General features: G+C 43.0%; 1 protein-coding gene across 1 annotated transcript in view; it reads right to left on the reverse strand.

Annotated features, from left to right (window-relative positions):
- Positions 1 to 1,082: 1,082 nt before the first annotated feature.
- LOC133618392 (opsin-3-like) overlaps positions 1,083 to 18,255 on the reverse strand; it is a 39,376-nt gene continuing 22,203 nt past the window's right edge. The window contains exons 2-4 of the mRNA XM_061978709.1: positions 4,719 to 5,044; positions 2,203 to 2,436; positions 1,083 to 2,068 (exon numbers count right to left, since the gene is read on the reverse strand). Of these exons, the coding sequence (XP_061834693.1) occupies positions 1,841 to 2,068; positions 2,203 to 2,436; positions 4,719 to 5,044 (788 nt within the window). The 3' untranslated portion in view covers positions 1,083 to 1,840. The remainder of the gene's footprint in view (positions 2,069 to 2,202; positions 2,437 to 4,718; positions 5,045 to 18,255) is intronic.

An 18,255-nucleotide genomic window follows, 5' to 3' on the forward strand; every position in this document is an offset into this window, starting at 1 on the left:
GAATGTGTATATGTATGTTTTTATGGTGAATGTGCGTGTGGATGTATGTAATGTATTTGAGTATGTATGTGGAAGTGTGTGTACCTCTGTTTGTGGGTAAGTACCAATGAGTGCGCGTATGTATGTATGAATGAATGTACGTATGTAAGTATATATGTATGAACAATTGTGTGAATGTGTGTATGAATGTGTGTTTGTATGTACAATATATTTGTCTCCCAGTGTGTGCGGGATCCAAAGTACGGCCCCAGCCACTCAAGGAGCCCAACCCAAAACAGCAGTTGTGCTGCGCAGGGAACCAGGGACCACCGGCCCCATGCAGTCAGGCCGGCCAGCGACAGGACCCCCAGACCAGGGTCAAACATGCCGCCCGGCAGGACCATCAGCAGGCCATAGACAGACGCGCCCAGCAGAGGACAAGGTACCTGGGAAGCAGGGGACAGCCAGCCCCCAAGCCAGCGAGAGATCACACCCCACACGGGCAGAAAGACGGGACGCCCTACCCTGAGGGGCCCAGAGACTCCCTGCAGCCGGACAGGAAGACTGGGCCGCACTTTGCAGTAGGAGGAGCGGCAGCACTTGCTGGCACCCCCTCAGCACTGCTTATTAGATTTTAGTACAGAATTTAGCACACACAAAAATCCATATTTACATAGATAATATAACAAACTGTAATGTCCTGGGTTCGATCCCCGGGCTCGGGGTCTTTCTGTGTGGAGTTTGCATGTTCTACCCGTGACTGCGTGGGTTCCCTCTGGGTACTCCGGCTTCCTCCCACCTCCAAAGACATGCACCTGGAGATAGGTTGATTGGCAACACTAAATTGGCCCTAGTGTGTGAATGTGAGTGTGAATGTTGTCTGTCTATCTGTGTTGGCCCTGCGATGAGGTGGCGACATGTCCAGGGTGTACCCCGCCTTCCGCCCAAATGCAGCTGAGATAGGCTCCAGCAATGGATGGATGGATAGATATAAAGAACTGTAATGATAATAATCATGGACAGTTCTGTAGATAAAACTATCATGATGAGTACTTGAGTAGAATATTCAGAATTAACAACGAAAAAGAGATTTATTCCAGTTTTTACAAGCACATCAGATTAACTTGACAAGAAAAATGTTTTTGATTTATTCACAATCACAATCAAATGTGCTTCTTAGTTTGAAGAAGTCCTCATCCGGAGACACCAAACACTTACATCAAAGTGTAGTGGTTTTCAGCCTGAAGGAGACGTTTCATTTTCCTGCCAAACTGAACAAAAAAAAGTAAAAATGTGACATCTTAATCCTTGCTAATCGGACTCTAAAATACAGACAAATCTTACTGAGGAGCTGTAGTACTCCGAGTCACAATGAGTCACAGGGGCGTACGTAAGCTAAAAGGTGCTTGTTGCCAACATCTCTTTTTTTAGAAGGAGCCAGAGTTAATTTTTTTCTAATTTTATTGAAATACACAACCCTTACACAAAACCCCTTAATAAAAGTAAATTTGTCATTATCCTTCATGACAGTTTGGGCACAGCTGGATCATCATTGTTTGTTTCTACTTCGATAAGTGTTGATCTTTTTGGGCACTTCCTAGCTGTACAAGTTATCGTTTGCATTTATTAAATTATCATTGTACCTTACCCTGTCTCTGCATCCTGGGGTCTGCCAATAACTCGAAACAAGTTTCTGACAAAACTAATCTCTTATTTTTCTTGTTCTTCTTCTATCAAACAACCTGTATTAACATTGATTAGAGTATATTAATTTTAAGTTAAATTTAAATAAATATTGTGAACATACAGTATGCACACGTCACTGATAGTCAAGTAGTTACATTGTCAGGCGGTTTCATTGTCAAGTAGTCAGGTTGTCAGAAGGTTCAGTTTTTTCTGTCATGATGGCACAGGTGCCCTCTGTGTCACAGTATTTGGCTAAGGTTTTGGCAGCATTGGCAGCTGGGAGAGGGCTGTTGTCCCCGATCAAACGGTTAAGATGGACCACGGTTGTTCTGGATGGGACAGAGTGTACGTTCTCTGTCATGTGGTGCCGGAAGTGGAACAGGGTCAGGAAGCAGCGGTAGAACTAGGACGGACAAAGAAAGCGAAATCTAGTCGATGATGATGGCAGGTAAACTAAGCTGGACGCTATGCTAAGGCTATTAATGGCAGTAAATGTTGATGTTTGCAGTGCAACTACAGTACTTAGTAACGCCTCACCTGCTTGTTCATCAGGATGTAAATGACTGGGTTGAAGACAGTGCTGCTCTTGGCAAGGATGGAAGGCACCACACTCGCCACCGGGCTGATGAGACCCGGCTGGCCGAACGTGGCTATCATAGCGACAACGCCATAAGGCATCCAGCAGAGGAGGAAGCACCCCACCGTGACTACAACCATGAACAGGATGTGGAACTCACGTCGTCTTGCCGCGGTGTGTCGAATTCTCCCCACCTGAAAACACACCAAATGTCGTTGTTTGCACGTACTGTATGTTCTTTGGTCAACCACACGTCGGCCTCAATTTCCTGCTTTTAAAGGCTTCCCTAATCTATTTTAATTTAATCTAAGCAAAATGATCAAGAAACCATAATCGTACAATCTTATCACTTCAGTTTAGTGAGCATCTAATTGTTGTTTTGCTTTGTCTTTGACTTTTGACTTTGCAACAGAGGAACAAACATGTCTGTCCTGATGCTCAACTTTTTTTTACACTTGTATGCTAGTTAACAGAGCTAAAAATCTTACTTGCTTTTAAAACAAACGAAGAATTATGCTGACTAATCCGACTATTTTTTTTTTATACAATTTCTAATTTCAAAGGTGCTCCTGAAGTGGACAAATACACACACATATTTGAAATATATGTTAAAAGTGTTTAATTTATCATCTATAAATAAATGAATATATTCCAAGTAAATCTTATAAATATTCATTTTTTATGTATTAATTTCACTATATTTGTATTCATATTACGGATATGTAACATTTTAGAGGGAACTTTAATTACCGTATTTTTCGGACAATATTGCGCCCAGGATTATAATAATAATAATAACTGGGATTTATACAGCGCTTTTCTAAGTACCCAAAGTCGCTTTACATGTAGAACCCATCATTCATTCACACCTGGTGGTGGTAAGCTACTTTCATAGCCACAGCTGCCCTGGGGTAGACTGACGGAAGCGTGGCTGCAATTTGCGCCAACGGCCCCTCCGACCACCACCAACATTCATCATTCAATTCACCGGTGTGAGTGGCACCGGGGGCAAAGGGTGAAGTGTCCCGCCCACGGACACAACGGCAGCGATTTTTGGATGGTAAGAGGCGGGGAGCGAACCTGCAACCCTCAGGTTTCTGGCACGGTTGCTCTACCCACTACGCGATGCCGCCCAATTATAAGGCACACTGCCGATGAGCGAGTCTATTCAGGTCTATTTTCATACAAAAGGTGCACCGGATTATAAGGCGCATTAAAGGAATCATATTATTATGATTTTTTTCTAAATAGAAAACACTTCCTTGTGGTCTACATAACATGTAATGGTGGTATTCGGTCAAAATGTTGCATAGATTATGTTTTACAGACAATCTTCAAGATGCTTTCTGACCGTTGCTTCAGGATGCACCGTTTTGTGGGCAGTCTTATTTACGTGGCTCACCTTTGACAGCGTCTTCTCCCCGTCATCTTTGTTGTAGCGGTGTGGCGTGCAAGGACGGGAGTGGAAGAAGTGTCAAGAGATGGAGCTAACTGTTTTAATGACATTCAGACTTTACCTAAATCAGTAACGGAGCAGCATCTCCTCATCCGTGGCTCACTCGTGCAACAACAACGCCGGAAATGTGTCCCATGAAAAACCGTCTGACCGGAACTCTCTAATAACTAAAGTTCCGTGGGTGAATTATGTAAACCCACTATACTGGTAGTTTTTAGCACTTCCATAGTGAGTCTACTGACAGATATAAGTTAGAACTTTACTCTACTTTATATTAGAAATGGAAACAGCGGAGGATGAATGTCCCATTACAAGAAGATTGTGAAAAAGAAGCTTATCGACTACAGTGGTGGAACGGACTACAATAGCGGACATGCGCACAAATTTTCAGGACTTATACAGATCAGCAGGCATCTGAAGGTAAGAAAAGTTGGTTTTGCATTAGATTGCGAAACAAAACGCCGGATAAAATGTCTGCTAAAAGGTGCCATTTTGCGGTCCTTATAGACACACACCATAATAATAATACCCGTATGTTGAAGCACAGTACGCCTGAATAGAGTAGCCATAATGCTCCGACAATCCATCAAGCGGTGCAGCTTCATAGCTTACCAAAGTCGTACTAAAACATTTTGACAGATTTTTGAGCGCCGTGTGTAATGTTCTATATCTTCAATGGAACATTCAAAGTTTTGGTGTTGTTTACTGGCCTCATCTTGCATTCTACACGTGTCTCTTATGTGTGACTGCCATCTACTGGTCACACTTATCATTACACTATGTACAAAATAAAATAGCTTTGAGTTCGGTAAGCACAACCAGAATTATTCCATACATTAGGTGCACCGGTTTATAAGGCGCACTGACGATATTTTAGAAAATTAAAATAATTTTAAGTGCGCCTAATAGTTAAAAAAAATACGGTAATATTTGAATAAAGAATTATTGAACGTATTAGAATATTTTTCGATTTCAGATTAAATCTCATCCGTGTCTTTTGATTGGCCGCAGGCAACCCACCTGTTTGACGGCGTGCAGCAGACGGCTGTAGCAGTACACCATGCTCAGGACAGGCACGCCCAAGCAGAAGATGAACAGACAGATGATGTAGGAGTGCGAGCGAGACGTGGGCTCAGTCCAAGCGACGGAGCAGCTGGTTCCGGTTCCCTCAGGCCCGTAGCTGCTCCAGCCCAGCAGGGGGGGAAATGTCCAGGCCAAAGAGTACAGCCAAGCCCCGCCTACTGCAAGCAGAGGCTTCCTGTAGTCGAACGTCTGTTTGTTGTAGACCAGCAGTGTGCTGTAGCGCTCGTAGGACAGCAAGGCCAGCGATACAAGAGACACGATACCTAAGGATGGAACCACACCTGCAGGATCAGCTGTTGGCTTAAACAAACTACTTATAAGTTCATTAACCTCTTTAATGTTTTCCTACACACTTCAAATATTACGCTTTACTACTATATAATCTCAATATTTACTAACGAGCGCTGACTGTTGGAAATTTTTATCCTCACAAATGTCCATATTGACTAAGCCCTCTATGATGAACTTCACACCAATAATGCATTGATAGTAAGTGAATCAGCTTTGCTGATGGAGTTATTGGCAAAATGATGATTGTAAGTACAATGTATGTCAGATAAGAAGTCCAACGTAGCTGTAAAGTCAGCAATCTCAACATGACTGACAGGGACAAACGCACAGCAACGTCCAAATGCTCCAAACATACATCATAAAACACAAACGATGCATCATAAAGGCCTTACCTGGCTCTCTTGACACAATCTTTATTTAGTCCCCACTGTCTACCGTGTTTTACGGAGGGTTTCAGTAAGGACAGAGCCCTGTTTCTTCCTCCACACCAGCTTACAAAATCGTAGCATTGATCTCCTTAGAGTGCTACCTTCCTCGCGCAGACACAATGTTTACCAGAGAATAATGAATACTAGTGTGATGGGATCGATATTTAAGTTTTAGTTTCTCATCTGTTGGTTGAGCAAATTGCTTGTTTTTCCTCAGAGTTCATGCGAGCACAGCATCTTTTGCATTTCTACCTTTCTCAATCACTCCTTTGCTCTAAAAATGATTGTCTTAAATCTATTAAGGACATGTTTAAAATACAATTTATATGAATACTTTGTTTTTTATAGTTGCTTGTAGTTATGAAAATATTTTATTAGGCTCAAATATTTTTCTTGTGTTACAGTCATAACCGATAAGAGGAAAATTCACAAAATGATTAAATGATTATGACATTTCAAGTCAAAGTATCAGTATTGGTTTTAACCTAGTATTGGATCGATATAAAAATTCCTAGTATTGTCCACCCCTATTATTCGGCCCTTGTCTTAACTGTTGCTGGCTGTTTAGTTTTGTTTCCATGGAGAGAAAAGACGCATTTCTATGTGTTGCCTAGACTATCCTGCTCTTATTGATATTCCATCCATCCATCCATCCATCCATCCATCTTCTTCCGCTTATCCGAGGTCGGGTCGCGGGGGCAGCAGCCTAAGCAGGGAAGCCCAGACTTCCCTCTCCCCAGCCACTTTGTCCAGCTCCTCCCAGGGGATCCCGAGGCGTTCCCAGGCCAGCCGGGAGAGATAGTCTTCCCAACATGTCCTGGGTCTTCCCCGTGGCCTCCTACCGGTCGGACGTGCCCGAAACACCTCCCGAGGGAGGCGTTCGGGTGGCATCCTGACCAGATGCCCGAACCACCTCATCTGGCTCTTCTCGATGTGGAGGAGCAGCGGCTTTACTTTGAGCTCCCCCCGGATGACAGAGCTTCTCACCCTATCTCTAAGGGAGAGCCCCGCCACCCGGCGGAGGAAACTAATTTCAGCCGCTTGTACTCGTGATCTTGTCCTTTCGGTCATGACCCAAAGCTCATGACCATAGGTGAGGATGGGAACGTAGATCGACCGGTAAATCGAGAGCTTTGCCTTCTGGCTCAGCTCCTTCTTCACCACAACGAATCGATACAGCGTCCGCATTACTGAAGATGCCGCACCGATCCGCCTGTCGATCTCACGATCCACTCTTCCCTCACTCGTGAACAAGACTCCGAGGTACTTGAACTCCTCCACTTGGAGCAAGATCTCCTCCCCAACCCGTAGATGGCACTTCACACTTTTCCGGGCGAAAACCATGGACTCGAACTTGGAGGTGCTGAATCCCATCCCAGTCGCTTCACACTCGGCTGCGAACCGATCCAGTGAGAGCTGAAGATCTAGGCCAGATGAAGCCATCAGGACCACATCATCTGCAAAAAGCAGAGACCTAATCCTGCAGCCACCATATTAGTTGAAAAAAATAATCCATTACGGTTGAATGAGTCTGTTTTAAACTCCCTTCACTCTGGACCTCTGCATCGTTACCATCCTGTTCGGATTCATGATGGGGATAAGTACTTTCCCATGACCTTCTGACCGGGCTCTCAGAACGACAAGCTGGACGCCCTCTCCAGGCAGTACTCCTCTGCCTTGTAGGATATCCACCAGGAGAATATCATTCCCCAATCCTAAATCATTGGTGCTCTTCAGTGGGACTTGGGGATCCTTGTGGTTGATGCCCCCTTAGGACTTCTCCCCTCCAGAATGCTGCCCATTGGGTTTGCATGTTTGTAGTTCAGAGGCTTTGCTCTGACGTTCTTTGTTGGGCACGCAGTTCCAAGATCACCTGTCATCCTGGAGTTACCCCATACCATTTTCCTACTGTCACAACAGCTCTGGTTGCCCTTGTTGTAAGCAGATGGCAATGATTGTATGGCCGTATGTTTCGTCTTGTGTGTGGAACAAATATTCCCACTTTAAGATGATGATGAGCCTGAGATTGACATCCCAGCTGCAAACGAAGGTGAAACTGACCCTGTGAGACAACGACCTCAGAGACTCAGACAACAACCGGCTGTACTAGAGTTATTACACTTTAAGTCAGCCAACTTTGGTGCAGAGAGACTTTAAGGTACCTGAGAGTAATACCTTCTTGAGACTATGAGCTCTTAAAGTGTGTTAAAGTGATTGTTGAATATATGATGTGAAAAAACATCAAGTCCCTACCTTATGTCAAAAATGATTTACGACCTAGCTGTCAAAAATGATTTACGACCTAGCTGTCAAAAATGATTTACGACCTAGCTGTCAAAAATGATTAATGACCTAGCTGTCAAAAATGATTAATGACCTTGGGGTCAAAAGGTCAAAGGGGCGTGGGGTTATGGAAAGGTCAGAGGGAGGGGGAGGAGGGGGGAATACACCTTGTGTCAGAAATGATTGATGACCCTAGAAGAGGTGGTGGGGTTATGGAAAGGTCAGAGGAAGGGGGGTATGAGGAGTCCCACGAGTCCCGCAGTCGTGGGAGGAGTGGTGGAGAAAAGTTGGAAAAGTGGTCAAAAGTCGTCAAAATGTTCAAAAATCACACGCGTAATAAACAGCATGTGCTCTCATTTTCACACACACACGCACACACACACACAAACATATATATGTGAATGGGTTTGGTTATAACAAAGTATTTGTTAGTACGAGCGCCAAGAGGAAATGGAAAAGATGGAGAAGCCCTTTGTTTCAGCAGCCGTGATTAGTGAAACGCCAGTTTCGATTTATAAAAATAATAAAACTTACCTGGCCGCTCCTCGCAAAAGTAGAGTTTTTTTGAAACGCACTCAAATTCCTCCAACCGAGTCTTTGCGTGAGAAATGGTGCTTGGATGCTTACGGAATGGTTGGATCTTTTGGATATGTTTTCAAATATCAGACAGGAGATATTTGCTTGTTTCAGCTGAAAGAGAGAAGAGACGAAAGCCCTTTTTCGATTGCTTCTTCGCTATCAACCGTGGATTGGGATGTGTTAAGTCTGACAATGCCCGATGTCCTTTGGCATGATCCTTCTCCGATGGAAAAACGGGTAAAAGGAAGCTTGTTTACTTACCCGACGATGGATGAGTTGAGTGAGAGAAGAATTCTGTTTAGCGCTACTTGGGAGACGAAATCTTCGGCCTCAGGTCGTTGGTTTTTCCGCGCCAGTCTCCGTGCTCCTAAAATCAGCGGTTCCTATACGCCCCAGTTGACCGAGCCAGACGTCTTTTCCCTGGAGTCTTTCAACTCCGAATGCGGGGTGTTTACACCGGTGGTGGTCGTGCCCATAGCGGCATGGCGAGAGTGTATGGGGGAATGAAGGAGAAGATAGACGTCTTGTTTCGAAGCAGTCGGAATTGGAAATGTATGGTGACAACGAGAAGAAGGTTGGGCTTTGAGACCACACCCCCGACGGAGTACGAAAGGACCTCCCCCGCTTCAGTTTCAACCAATAACCTTCAAGGGAATACTCCCGCCGAAACCTCAACCAATACCATTTGAAAACAACCCCTCCGATAGTCTGATTGGTTGAAACTTTTTTTTTTTTATCGGACTCCACCCCCTTTGAAAACAACCCACCCCAACAATTTTTTGACCAATCCACATCGGTTCCTTTTTTTTTGTACCCTTTAAAAACAAACCATTCCTGCAATTTTTGACTAAGCCACATCGGTTCCCTTTCTGAACGCAAGGACCTCTCAAACAAGAAAATGGCAAACAAGACAATTAGACGCGTAAAGACCTGTTTTATACCACAGGACCAATTAAAACAGACTGATGAAGCAACCATGGATGCAGCCATGGCTGAGATTTTTAACCCTCCTGAGACGACGGAGGATGCGTACGACGAAGAGACGCCTTCAGTCCCGCCGTGTCGCTTCAGCAGATGCCTCGGCAGACGGGGGATGAAAACCAGCGACGCTACACAGTCTTTGCCAGACAATGATGCGGAGGAGGAGGAAAAGGAGAATTGTTTCGTAAACATAACTCCGCCAACATCCCAGCCACCATCCCCGTCACTCTTGGAGCCCACATTGCACATCGGTGATGAAACCGATGGGGGTCTGTTGTTGTTTTTTGCCAGCACGGTGAAAACGGCCGTGTTTCATCTCCTCAGCCAGGCCATTTGCAGGTTCAGGCAGAACGAGTGCTACGGCTGCTGGGTGAACCATCCGAGCCAGAGACAACATCCATGCCTGGAACCCTACGAACGGGACTTTCTGCTGTACAACTACTCCGAAATCGTCAAGAGTCTGCGTACACCTAAATTCATTCAGGCCATTCAACGCTTGCTGATGCTTCATCGTATTAAGGCCGAGGATTCAAGGGTTGAAGCCTACGCCAACTCTCTGCTGTCTCAACTGGAATCTGAGAAAGATATCTGGGGGTCCATAGATGACATGTACAACGAGATGGTGACGGATGATGAAACGATTTTGGGACATTTGGATATGGTGACAGAGTGTTGGAAGAATTAAAAAAAAAAAAAGAAAAAAAAGATGGGTAATTATTGGGCAAAACTTGTATACTTTGTCGAGAACCACGCTGTTATTTACCCATTGACGGATGTGATAGAAGCATTTATTCTAAAACGAGACAGACCTCAAAAACTACAAATCATTCTTGACTATGCCCGCTCTCAGCCCGCATGGGAAACTATCAAGAAAGCCGTTGTCTCTCATGCGTTGGACTTTGACATTTTTGAAATCATTTTGGCTGAATGGTCTAAAGAAAAGTCTTTTCAACCCTCACCTTGTCATGTGTTTGTTTTATATGCTCTGTTTGTTGATATGACAATGTATCGTCTGCGACGTGACATCCCCGTCAATGTTTTGTTTGAACTACAAAAACTACACAATGCGATTAAATTTACCTACAGTATACCTGTTTTACATCAAACCTTGATTATAGTTTATAGTTTATAGAAAAATGTTTTAGATACATCGTGTTGTTTTTCATGAATAAAAACAAAATGTTTTAGATACACTGTGTTGTTTTTCATGAATAAAAACAAAATGTTTTAGATACACTGTGTTGTTTTTATGTGTTGTTTTTCATGAATAAAAACAAATTGTTTTAGATACACTGTGTTGTTTTTATGTATTGTTTCTCATGAATAAAAACAAATTGTTTTAGATACACTGTATTGTTTCTCATGAATGAATAAAAGAAATGTGTACCAAGCAAACCGAGGTCATTTCTCGGTGTCTTTTCACAATGAAGAAAGCTACGGAAAAAGCGTACTATACACCCGCAACCCGGGTAGTTTTGGAGGGGTAGATCGACTCCGTAGAGCTGTACAGGATGAAACGGGGCAATGTGTCAAAAGAGAAAAAGTTCAAGAATATTTAATGGGGCAGGATGCCTATACACTCCATCAACCGGCTCGCATCAAATTTCCAAGAAACAGAGTCTTTGTACCTCGACCTTTAGACCAATTTCAAGCCGACCTCTGCGACATGCAAGCCTTGGCTGAATATAACGACGGTTTTAATTATTTAATAACGGTCATCGATGTATTTTCCAAGAAGGCCTATGCGAGGGTTTTGAAGAGAAAGACCGCCGATGCCGTGGTTAAAGCGTTTCAATCAGTGTTGGAGGAAAGCCAGATCCCTCGTAAACTACAAACTGACGCGGGAAAATAATTTTTCAACAAAAGTTTTCAAGCTCTGATGAAGAAACACAATATTGTACATTTTTCTACAGCCAGCGATCTCAAAGCCTCGGTGGTTGAAAGATTTAATCGTACTTTGAAAGGACGAATGTGGAGATATTTTACAGCCAACAATACTAGGCGCTACCTAGACGTCTTACAAGACTTGTTAAAAAGCTACAACCAAAGGTTATCACAGCAGTATTAAAATGAAACCGGATGATGTGACTTTGGAAAATACCCCTCAAGTGTTTGAGAATCTCTACGGCTCAACCACAGTGTCCAAACACAAATACAAATTTGCCGCTGGAGATACGGTGAGAATATCCAAAGTGAGAGGAGTGTTTGATAAAAAAATATGAACAGAGTTTTACAAACGAGGTGTTTACAATAACCATAGGTGGATTAATGAACGGGCCTACCGGGCCCAGGCCCAGGGGGCCAGAGGCCCCAAGGGGCCAGGCCAACTTGGCCCCGCGGCCGCGACGCATGCAAAACTACTTTTGCAAAAATAATAATCTTAGGCCCCAAGGGGCCAGGCCAACTTGGCCCCGCGGCCATGATCCATAGAGGGTCAGAGGCCCCAAGGGGCCAGGTCAACTTGGACCGCGGCCGCGACCCACAGAGGGCCAGAGGCCCCAAGGGGCCAGGTCAACTTGGCCCCGCGGCCACGATCCATAGACGGTCAGAGGCCCCAACGGGCCAGGTCAACTTGGCCCCGCGGCCGCGACCCACAGAGGGCCTGAGGCCCCAAGGGGTCAGGCCAACTTGGCCCCGCAGCCACGATCCATAGAGGGCCAGAGGCCCCGAGGGGTCATGCCAACTTGGCCCCGATCCATAGTACATGGTAGCAGGCTGAGTGTGTCGCGTCTGCTCCTTCATGCCTAATTAACTTTAAATCCGCCGATACTAACTCTCTCCTAACAACATATTAAACCAATAAGTTTGCTGTTTGCACATGTTTATTTTCTGATTCCTCTAAAAATGCCGAAAACCAGAGGAAATCAGACTGATGCGGAACCCGAACTGTCTATGGCGTCTTTGACCACTTTGCTCGAGTCCCATCGGGAATCTCTATCCAAAGATTTCCAAACTTCGCTCGCAGCTATAGAGAGCAAACTGGACGAAGTACAAGCCACAGTATCTGCAAATTCTGCCAAACTTCTAAATCTTGAGATTACGGCTAATGACATGGAGAGCCGCGTGCGAACTCTGGAAACATCCATTACAGCACTAGCAGACAAAAATACCAAACTGGCAGTCAAAGTTTTAGACCTTGAGTCCCGCAGCCGCCGCAATAATATCAGAATAATTGGCTTACCTGAATCCATTGAGGGTCCACAACCTACTGCTTTCTTCTCCAACATGCTGGTGGAAGTCTTCAGGGACATCCTGGACTCCCCACCCGAATGCGAGCGCGCCCACAGGTCCCTCGCCCCCAAACCTCCAGCAGGCCAGCGACCGAGACCGGTTATCATCAAGCTCCTCAGGTTCCAGGAAAAGGACGCGATTATCCGGGAAGCCCGGTCCAAGAGAGGAAAGCTGAAGTTCCGTGGTCACTCTATCTTGGTCTTTGAGGATTATCCACCCGAAGTTGTCGATCAGCGAAAGGAATACAGCGATGTCATGTCGAAGCTCTTCAAGTTAGGTCTCAGACCTGCCCTGCGTTACCCAGCCAAACTTTCCATCATGGTGGAGACAGGCAGGAGATCCCTCTCCTCGGTCGATGAGGCTAAGGCATTCATCGCGACCCGGGCTGCGAGCTGCAACTTGGGTGTTGAGCCAGCTACTGAGGCGGCAAACGGCTAACGTGACTTGCTACACGGTAAGGCTAACGTTAGCTAGCCAGCTAACACACCATAACTTTCTCGGAGCAGAGTAACATTAACATTAACATACATCTCTCCTAACTGATCTACCAGCCCACGCCTTCACGTTGCGCTTTAAAGTCAATATGTACAATCCCACGCGTTGATGTTCCTCATATTGTTCACAGCGTTTGTTGATGTTTTGGTTTTCTCTGAAGTGAAATTAGAGCAGGCTACACCTGGCTTTGATACACACGTGACATTCTTGTTATTGTTTTGGTCTCGTATTGGCCGTAATTTCTTTTTACCCCGCGGGGTGGCGCTGATGTGCCTCGGAACTGGTCCAAAACCTGACTGTTAGTTGGGACCTCTCCTTTTTGGTAAGAAATGTTACGTTTTCGTGGGACTCATACGCCCATCGGGGTGACTACGAGTGACATTTGGTGGGTCGTTGGCGGGTTGGGGGAGGTGCGTGAATGTTTATTTTCTCGGCATGTCATGTCATATTCATGCATTGAAGGGGATTGATGCGATCCTATGTTAAATGGAAGCAGCTTTTTCCAGTATGTATGGTACGAGTGTGTGTGAATGGGAGTGTCCATGTATGAGTATTTACTATTTGAATGCCATCCCAGCAGGCAAACCTGACTACTTTCATATATTATTTTATGGGTTTTGAAGACCTTGACACAGTTGGAGATTTACAGCACTGCATTGGTATTGAGAATAATATAAACTGCAATGTCTATGACCCTGAGCAATTAAAGTCCTTATATGATCTTTATAATTACTCATTTTTACATTTGAATATTAGAAGCCTGAATAAACATCACACTGATTTAGTCTCTCTACTTTCCAATATGAGCTGTATGTTTAACTTTATTGCCTGTAGTGAATCGTGGCTTTCTGATTCCTCATATATTGATCTGTTTAGACTGGATGGATACAATTTACATGTAAAAAATAGACCCAGTGGAAGAGGTGGAGGTGTGTGCCTCTATGTCCAGAACAATCTTCATGCCAAAGTATGTAACATCACCCTAGAAGATGATCTCTGTGAATCCTTGTTCATGGAGATCAACAACAAAGGAAAAAAGTTAATTGTTGGTGTACTCTATCGTCCTCCTGACTCACCTCTTGACACTTTTCTTTCCAAATTGGATGAACTATTACTCAGTCTAAATAAACTAAACAAAAACTGCATCCTTCTTGGTGACTTTAATATTGATATTTCCAAGGACGATGGAGCAAAACTGAACTTTATCAACACGTTACATTCTTTTTCCTTCTTCCCCACCATCAATAGGTTCACTCGAGTCACAGATGCCTCAAAAACAATAATCGATAACATTATTACTAACATCCGTAATACAAAGCTCGTGACAGGGGTGGTGCAATCCGATATCACAGACCACTTTCCCATTATACTATTCTTTGACTCTGGCAAAACTCCCTCCTCCCCACCTCCTAAAGGTAAAACCAAAATACTCAACAATACAACTCTACTACACCTAAATAATAATCTGCTTGCCAGGAAATGGGACTCTGTGTTTAATTGCACCTGTCCTGATGCTGCATATGAACATCTGATTAAAATGATTCAGGATGCTATTCAGGAAACAATCCCTGAAAAAATTATCAAAAATCATACCTCAGAAAAAAATCCCTGGATTACAAGGGGGATCTTAAAGTCCATCAGACAAAAGAATAAACTCTACAAATGTTATATTTCGAACCCTACTACTGTCAACAAAGAAAAATACACAAATTATAGAAATAAATTAACTCATATTATCAGGAAAAGTAAGCGCAACTATTATTCTGAACTATTACAAGCATCGCAGGGGGATTGTAGGAGAACATGGAACGTGTTGAATACTGTTCTCAACAAGGGACATAAGGCCCCTGTTGTTCCGGATACAGGGTCAAATAGGGCTGATCTTGCCAATAGTTTTAATACATTTTTTGCTTCTATTGGGGAAAACCTATCCAGTAAAATAGGTCAACCTCCAGGGTATTCCTTTAAAGAATTTTTATCAGGCAGCTACCCTAGCTCCTTTTTCATGCAGCCAACCGACATCAATGAGCTTTATACGATCATTATGGACCTAAAGTCATCACATACAGCTGGAGTGGACGGGATATGTAGCAAAATCTTGAAAGCCATAGCAAATGTGATCATAAATCCTCTCTGTCACTGTATAAACCTGTCACTTAGTGCTGGCATTGTACCCAAAATGTCCAAAGTGGCAAAAATAATCCCAATTTTTAAATCAGGTGATAAAAATAATATGAACAATTATAGGCCAATTTCAATTTTACCAACATTTTCAAAAATATTTGAGAAAGTGGTCTATAACCGACTGAATGGCTTTCTGGAAAAACTAAATATCCTTGTCCCCTCCCAATATGGTTTTCGTAAAAAAAGCACCACCTGTATGGCTATACTCGACCTTTTGGAAAAGGTCAATGACTGTATTGAAGAAGGAAAATGCGGTATTGGCATTTTTTTGGATCTATCCAAGGCCTTTGACACAATAGACTTTGAGATCTTATTGTATAAACTATATCACTATGGTGTCAGAGGGGTACCTCTCGATTGGTTCCGCTCTTACCTATACGGAAGGCAGCAATGTGTATGCGTCAATGATCACAATTCACCCTGTATGACCATAAATTATGGGGTTCCCCAGGGATCCATCTTGGGGCCTCTCCTCTTTATCCTATACATAAATGATTTTGTAAACTCCTCCGAAACTTTTCATAAAATAATTTTTGCTGACGATACAAATTTGTTTACCTCACACAGGAGCCTACACGATCTACAAGTAACTGTCAATTCAGAGCTTGTGAAAGTAGATTCCTGGTTCAAATGCAATAAGCTCTCACTTAATGTAAATAAAACAAATTTTATTCTATTTCGATCTAATAAAAACCGGACAAATACTGAGCACTGCCATATCAACATCAATGGGCAGGAAATACAGAGAGTGTACTCCACAAAATTCCTGGGGGTCATCATTGACGAATACCTCAATTTCAAATGTCACATTAGCCATCTGTTAAACAAATTATCCAAATATGTTGGCCTGTTCTTTCACCTTCGTCATTATCTTCCTCTTTATGCTCTACTCACACTATATAAAACTCTCTTTGAACCACATCTAAACTACTGTAATGTCATCTGGTGTAACACCTTCCCTACCTACCTCCACAAATTAGAATCTATGCAAAAGAAAATTATACGGGCCCTGTCATGGTCCAAGTTTAATGCCCCCACTCGACATCTATTCCATAATTATCATCTCTTAAGACTGACAGAGTTCAATATTTATCAAAATGCTTGTTTAACCTATCAAGTCATTTACAGTCTGAATTTAAGGCTCTGTAGCTTGGTTCCTATCTACCATCCCCAGCATGCCCACAACACTCGTAACTTAGATTTGATATCAGGGAAACATCGTTTACTGGATTGTACCGCTCGAAGTGTTGTATGCAGGGGACCAAAGATTTGGAACCGGCTTAATGAGAACCTCAAGATGCTGTATCCATTCTCCAACTTCAAAAATAAACTAAAAACTTATCTATTAACCACCTATATTTAATGCCTCATGTAGGGTAGACTACTGTTGGGTTTTGCATGGTTGAATGAATGTATGTATGTATGTGTATGCTTGCTTTAGTACTATTATCTTGTGTTAATCATATAGCGTTGTTTATTGTTGTTGTACTTGCTACCACGTTCCATCATTCCATGTATATTCCATCATTTCATGTATATTCTATCCTCTGGACCCCCTGTCAAAAGCTTCTTCTAGCTTATTTGGGGGACCCTTTCACATACCAACATCTTTAAATGATGATATTTTACTACTATTGTATTTGTTATATGGTATTGTGAATAAACTTGAAACTTGAAGGGTCAGAGGCCCCAAGGGGCCAGGCCAACTTGGCCCCGCGGCCACGATCCACAGAGGGCCAGAGGCTCTCAATCATTATTATCAAAGCTAATTCTCAAATTGGATCACACAACCTCACTCACATATTCTTTATCAATTATTAAAGGTTGTTTCTGAATTTTGATCACAGAACTTAATGCAAATATTCTTGATTGATTGGCAAAGCTCATTCTCAAATTTTGATTACACAACCTTACTCTGACAAATTATCATTATCAAAAAGCTCTATCTCTAATTTGGATCACAGAATCTCACTCAAGTATTCTTAGCTGTGCCCCTCCCCCATCGAGTCTTTCATAAACCGGTCTGTTCTTTTAGAATCTCCTCATTTGGTACTTTGAACTCGTGAGTGACTGCTCAAAATTTGGTTTCCTTTCCCTCAGTTCAGACTCAGAGATAATTTGAAATCATTCCACAAGAAGTTTAACGCGCACACACACACGACACACACACAGAGTTGAGCATTACTTGGAAATTCTTATATTTTCCATTTTGCTGTTATTATCAGCATCTTTCCATTTTGTCCTTTTCTTTCAAAAAAGTTTACAGTCTGACATTTGTCACTGCTGTCAGTTAATAACGTTTTGGTCTTTGACCCATTTTGTCATTTTCTCGATTCGATCGTCACTGACCACTCTCTCCTGTCTGGCAGACATCGTTGCTGCCATCATAGCCAGCAAGCTGCCTGCAGATAGCAACATTTTGGTGTCCTTTGTGAAAATATTTAGAAAGTAGACAAAAGTACACAAAGTTGTACAACTATTATCTTTATGATCTTTTTGTTTGTTTGTTTGTTTCTCTGTTACTGTGTGTGGCCAATTAAGCGACTTTTGGCCATACCTGGCTGGTGACATTTAGCGACTTTCTGGTTGTTGTTAAAATTAATAATAGCAACAGTTCTCTTCATCTTAATGCAATTTATTGTGTCTGTCTCTCCACATTTTGCCATTAGGTACTTTGAGCTTTTGTTGGTCAGTCACTCTAAGGTACATTGTTGCTGCCATCATAGCTAGCAAGCTGCCTGCAGATAGCGACATTTTGGTGTCCTTTGAGAAATATTAAGAAAGAAGACAAAAGTACAAGACATTGTACGATTACTATCTTTTTAAAAATTATTTGTTTCACTGTCAGTGTGATTGAGCGACTTTACCGCTAGATTTCGCGTCTTTTGGCCATACCTGGCTAGCGACTGAAAACATCATTTAGCGACTTTTTGGTTGTGAAGATAAGTGGTAAAAGCAGATCTGCCTGTTGGTCTTCCCACATTTTGCCATTTGGTACTTTG

Source organism: Nerophis lumbriciformis, linkage group LG01 (genome assembly GCF_033978685.3).
Source record: "Nerophis lumbriciformis linkage group LG01, RoL_Nlum_v2.1, whole genome shotgun sequence".
NCBI lineage: Eukaryota > Metazoa > Chordata > Actinopteri > Syngnathiformes > Syngnathidae > Nerophis > Nerophis lumbriciformis.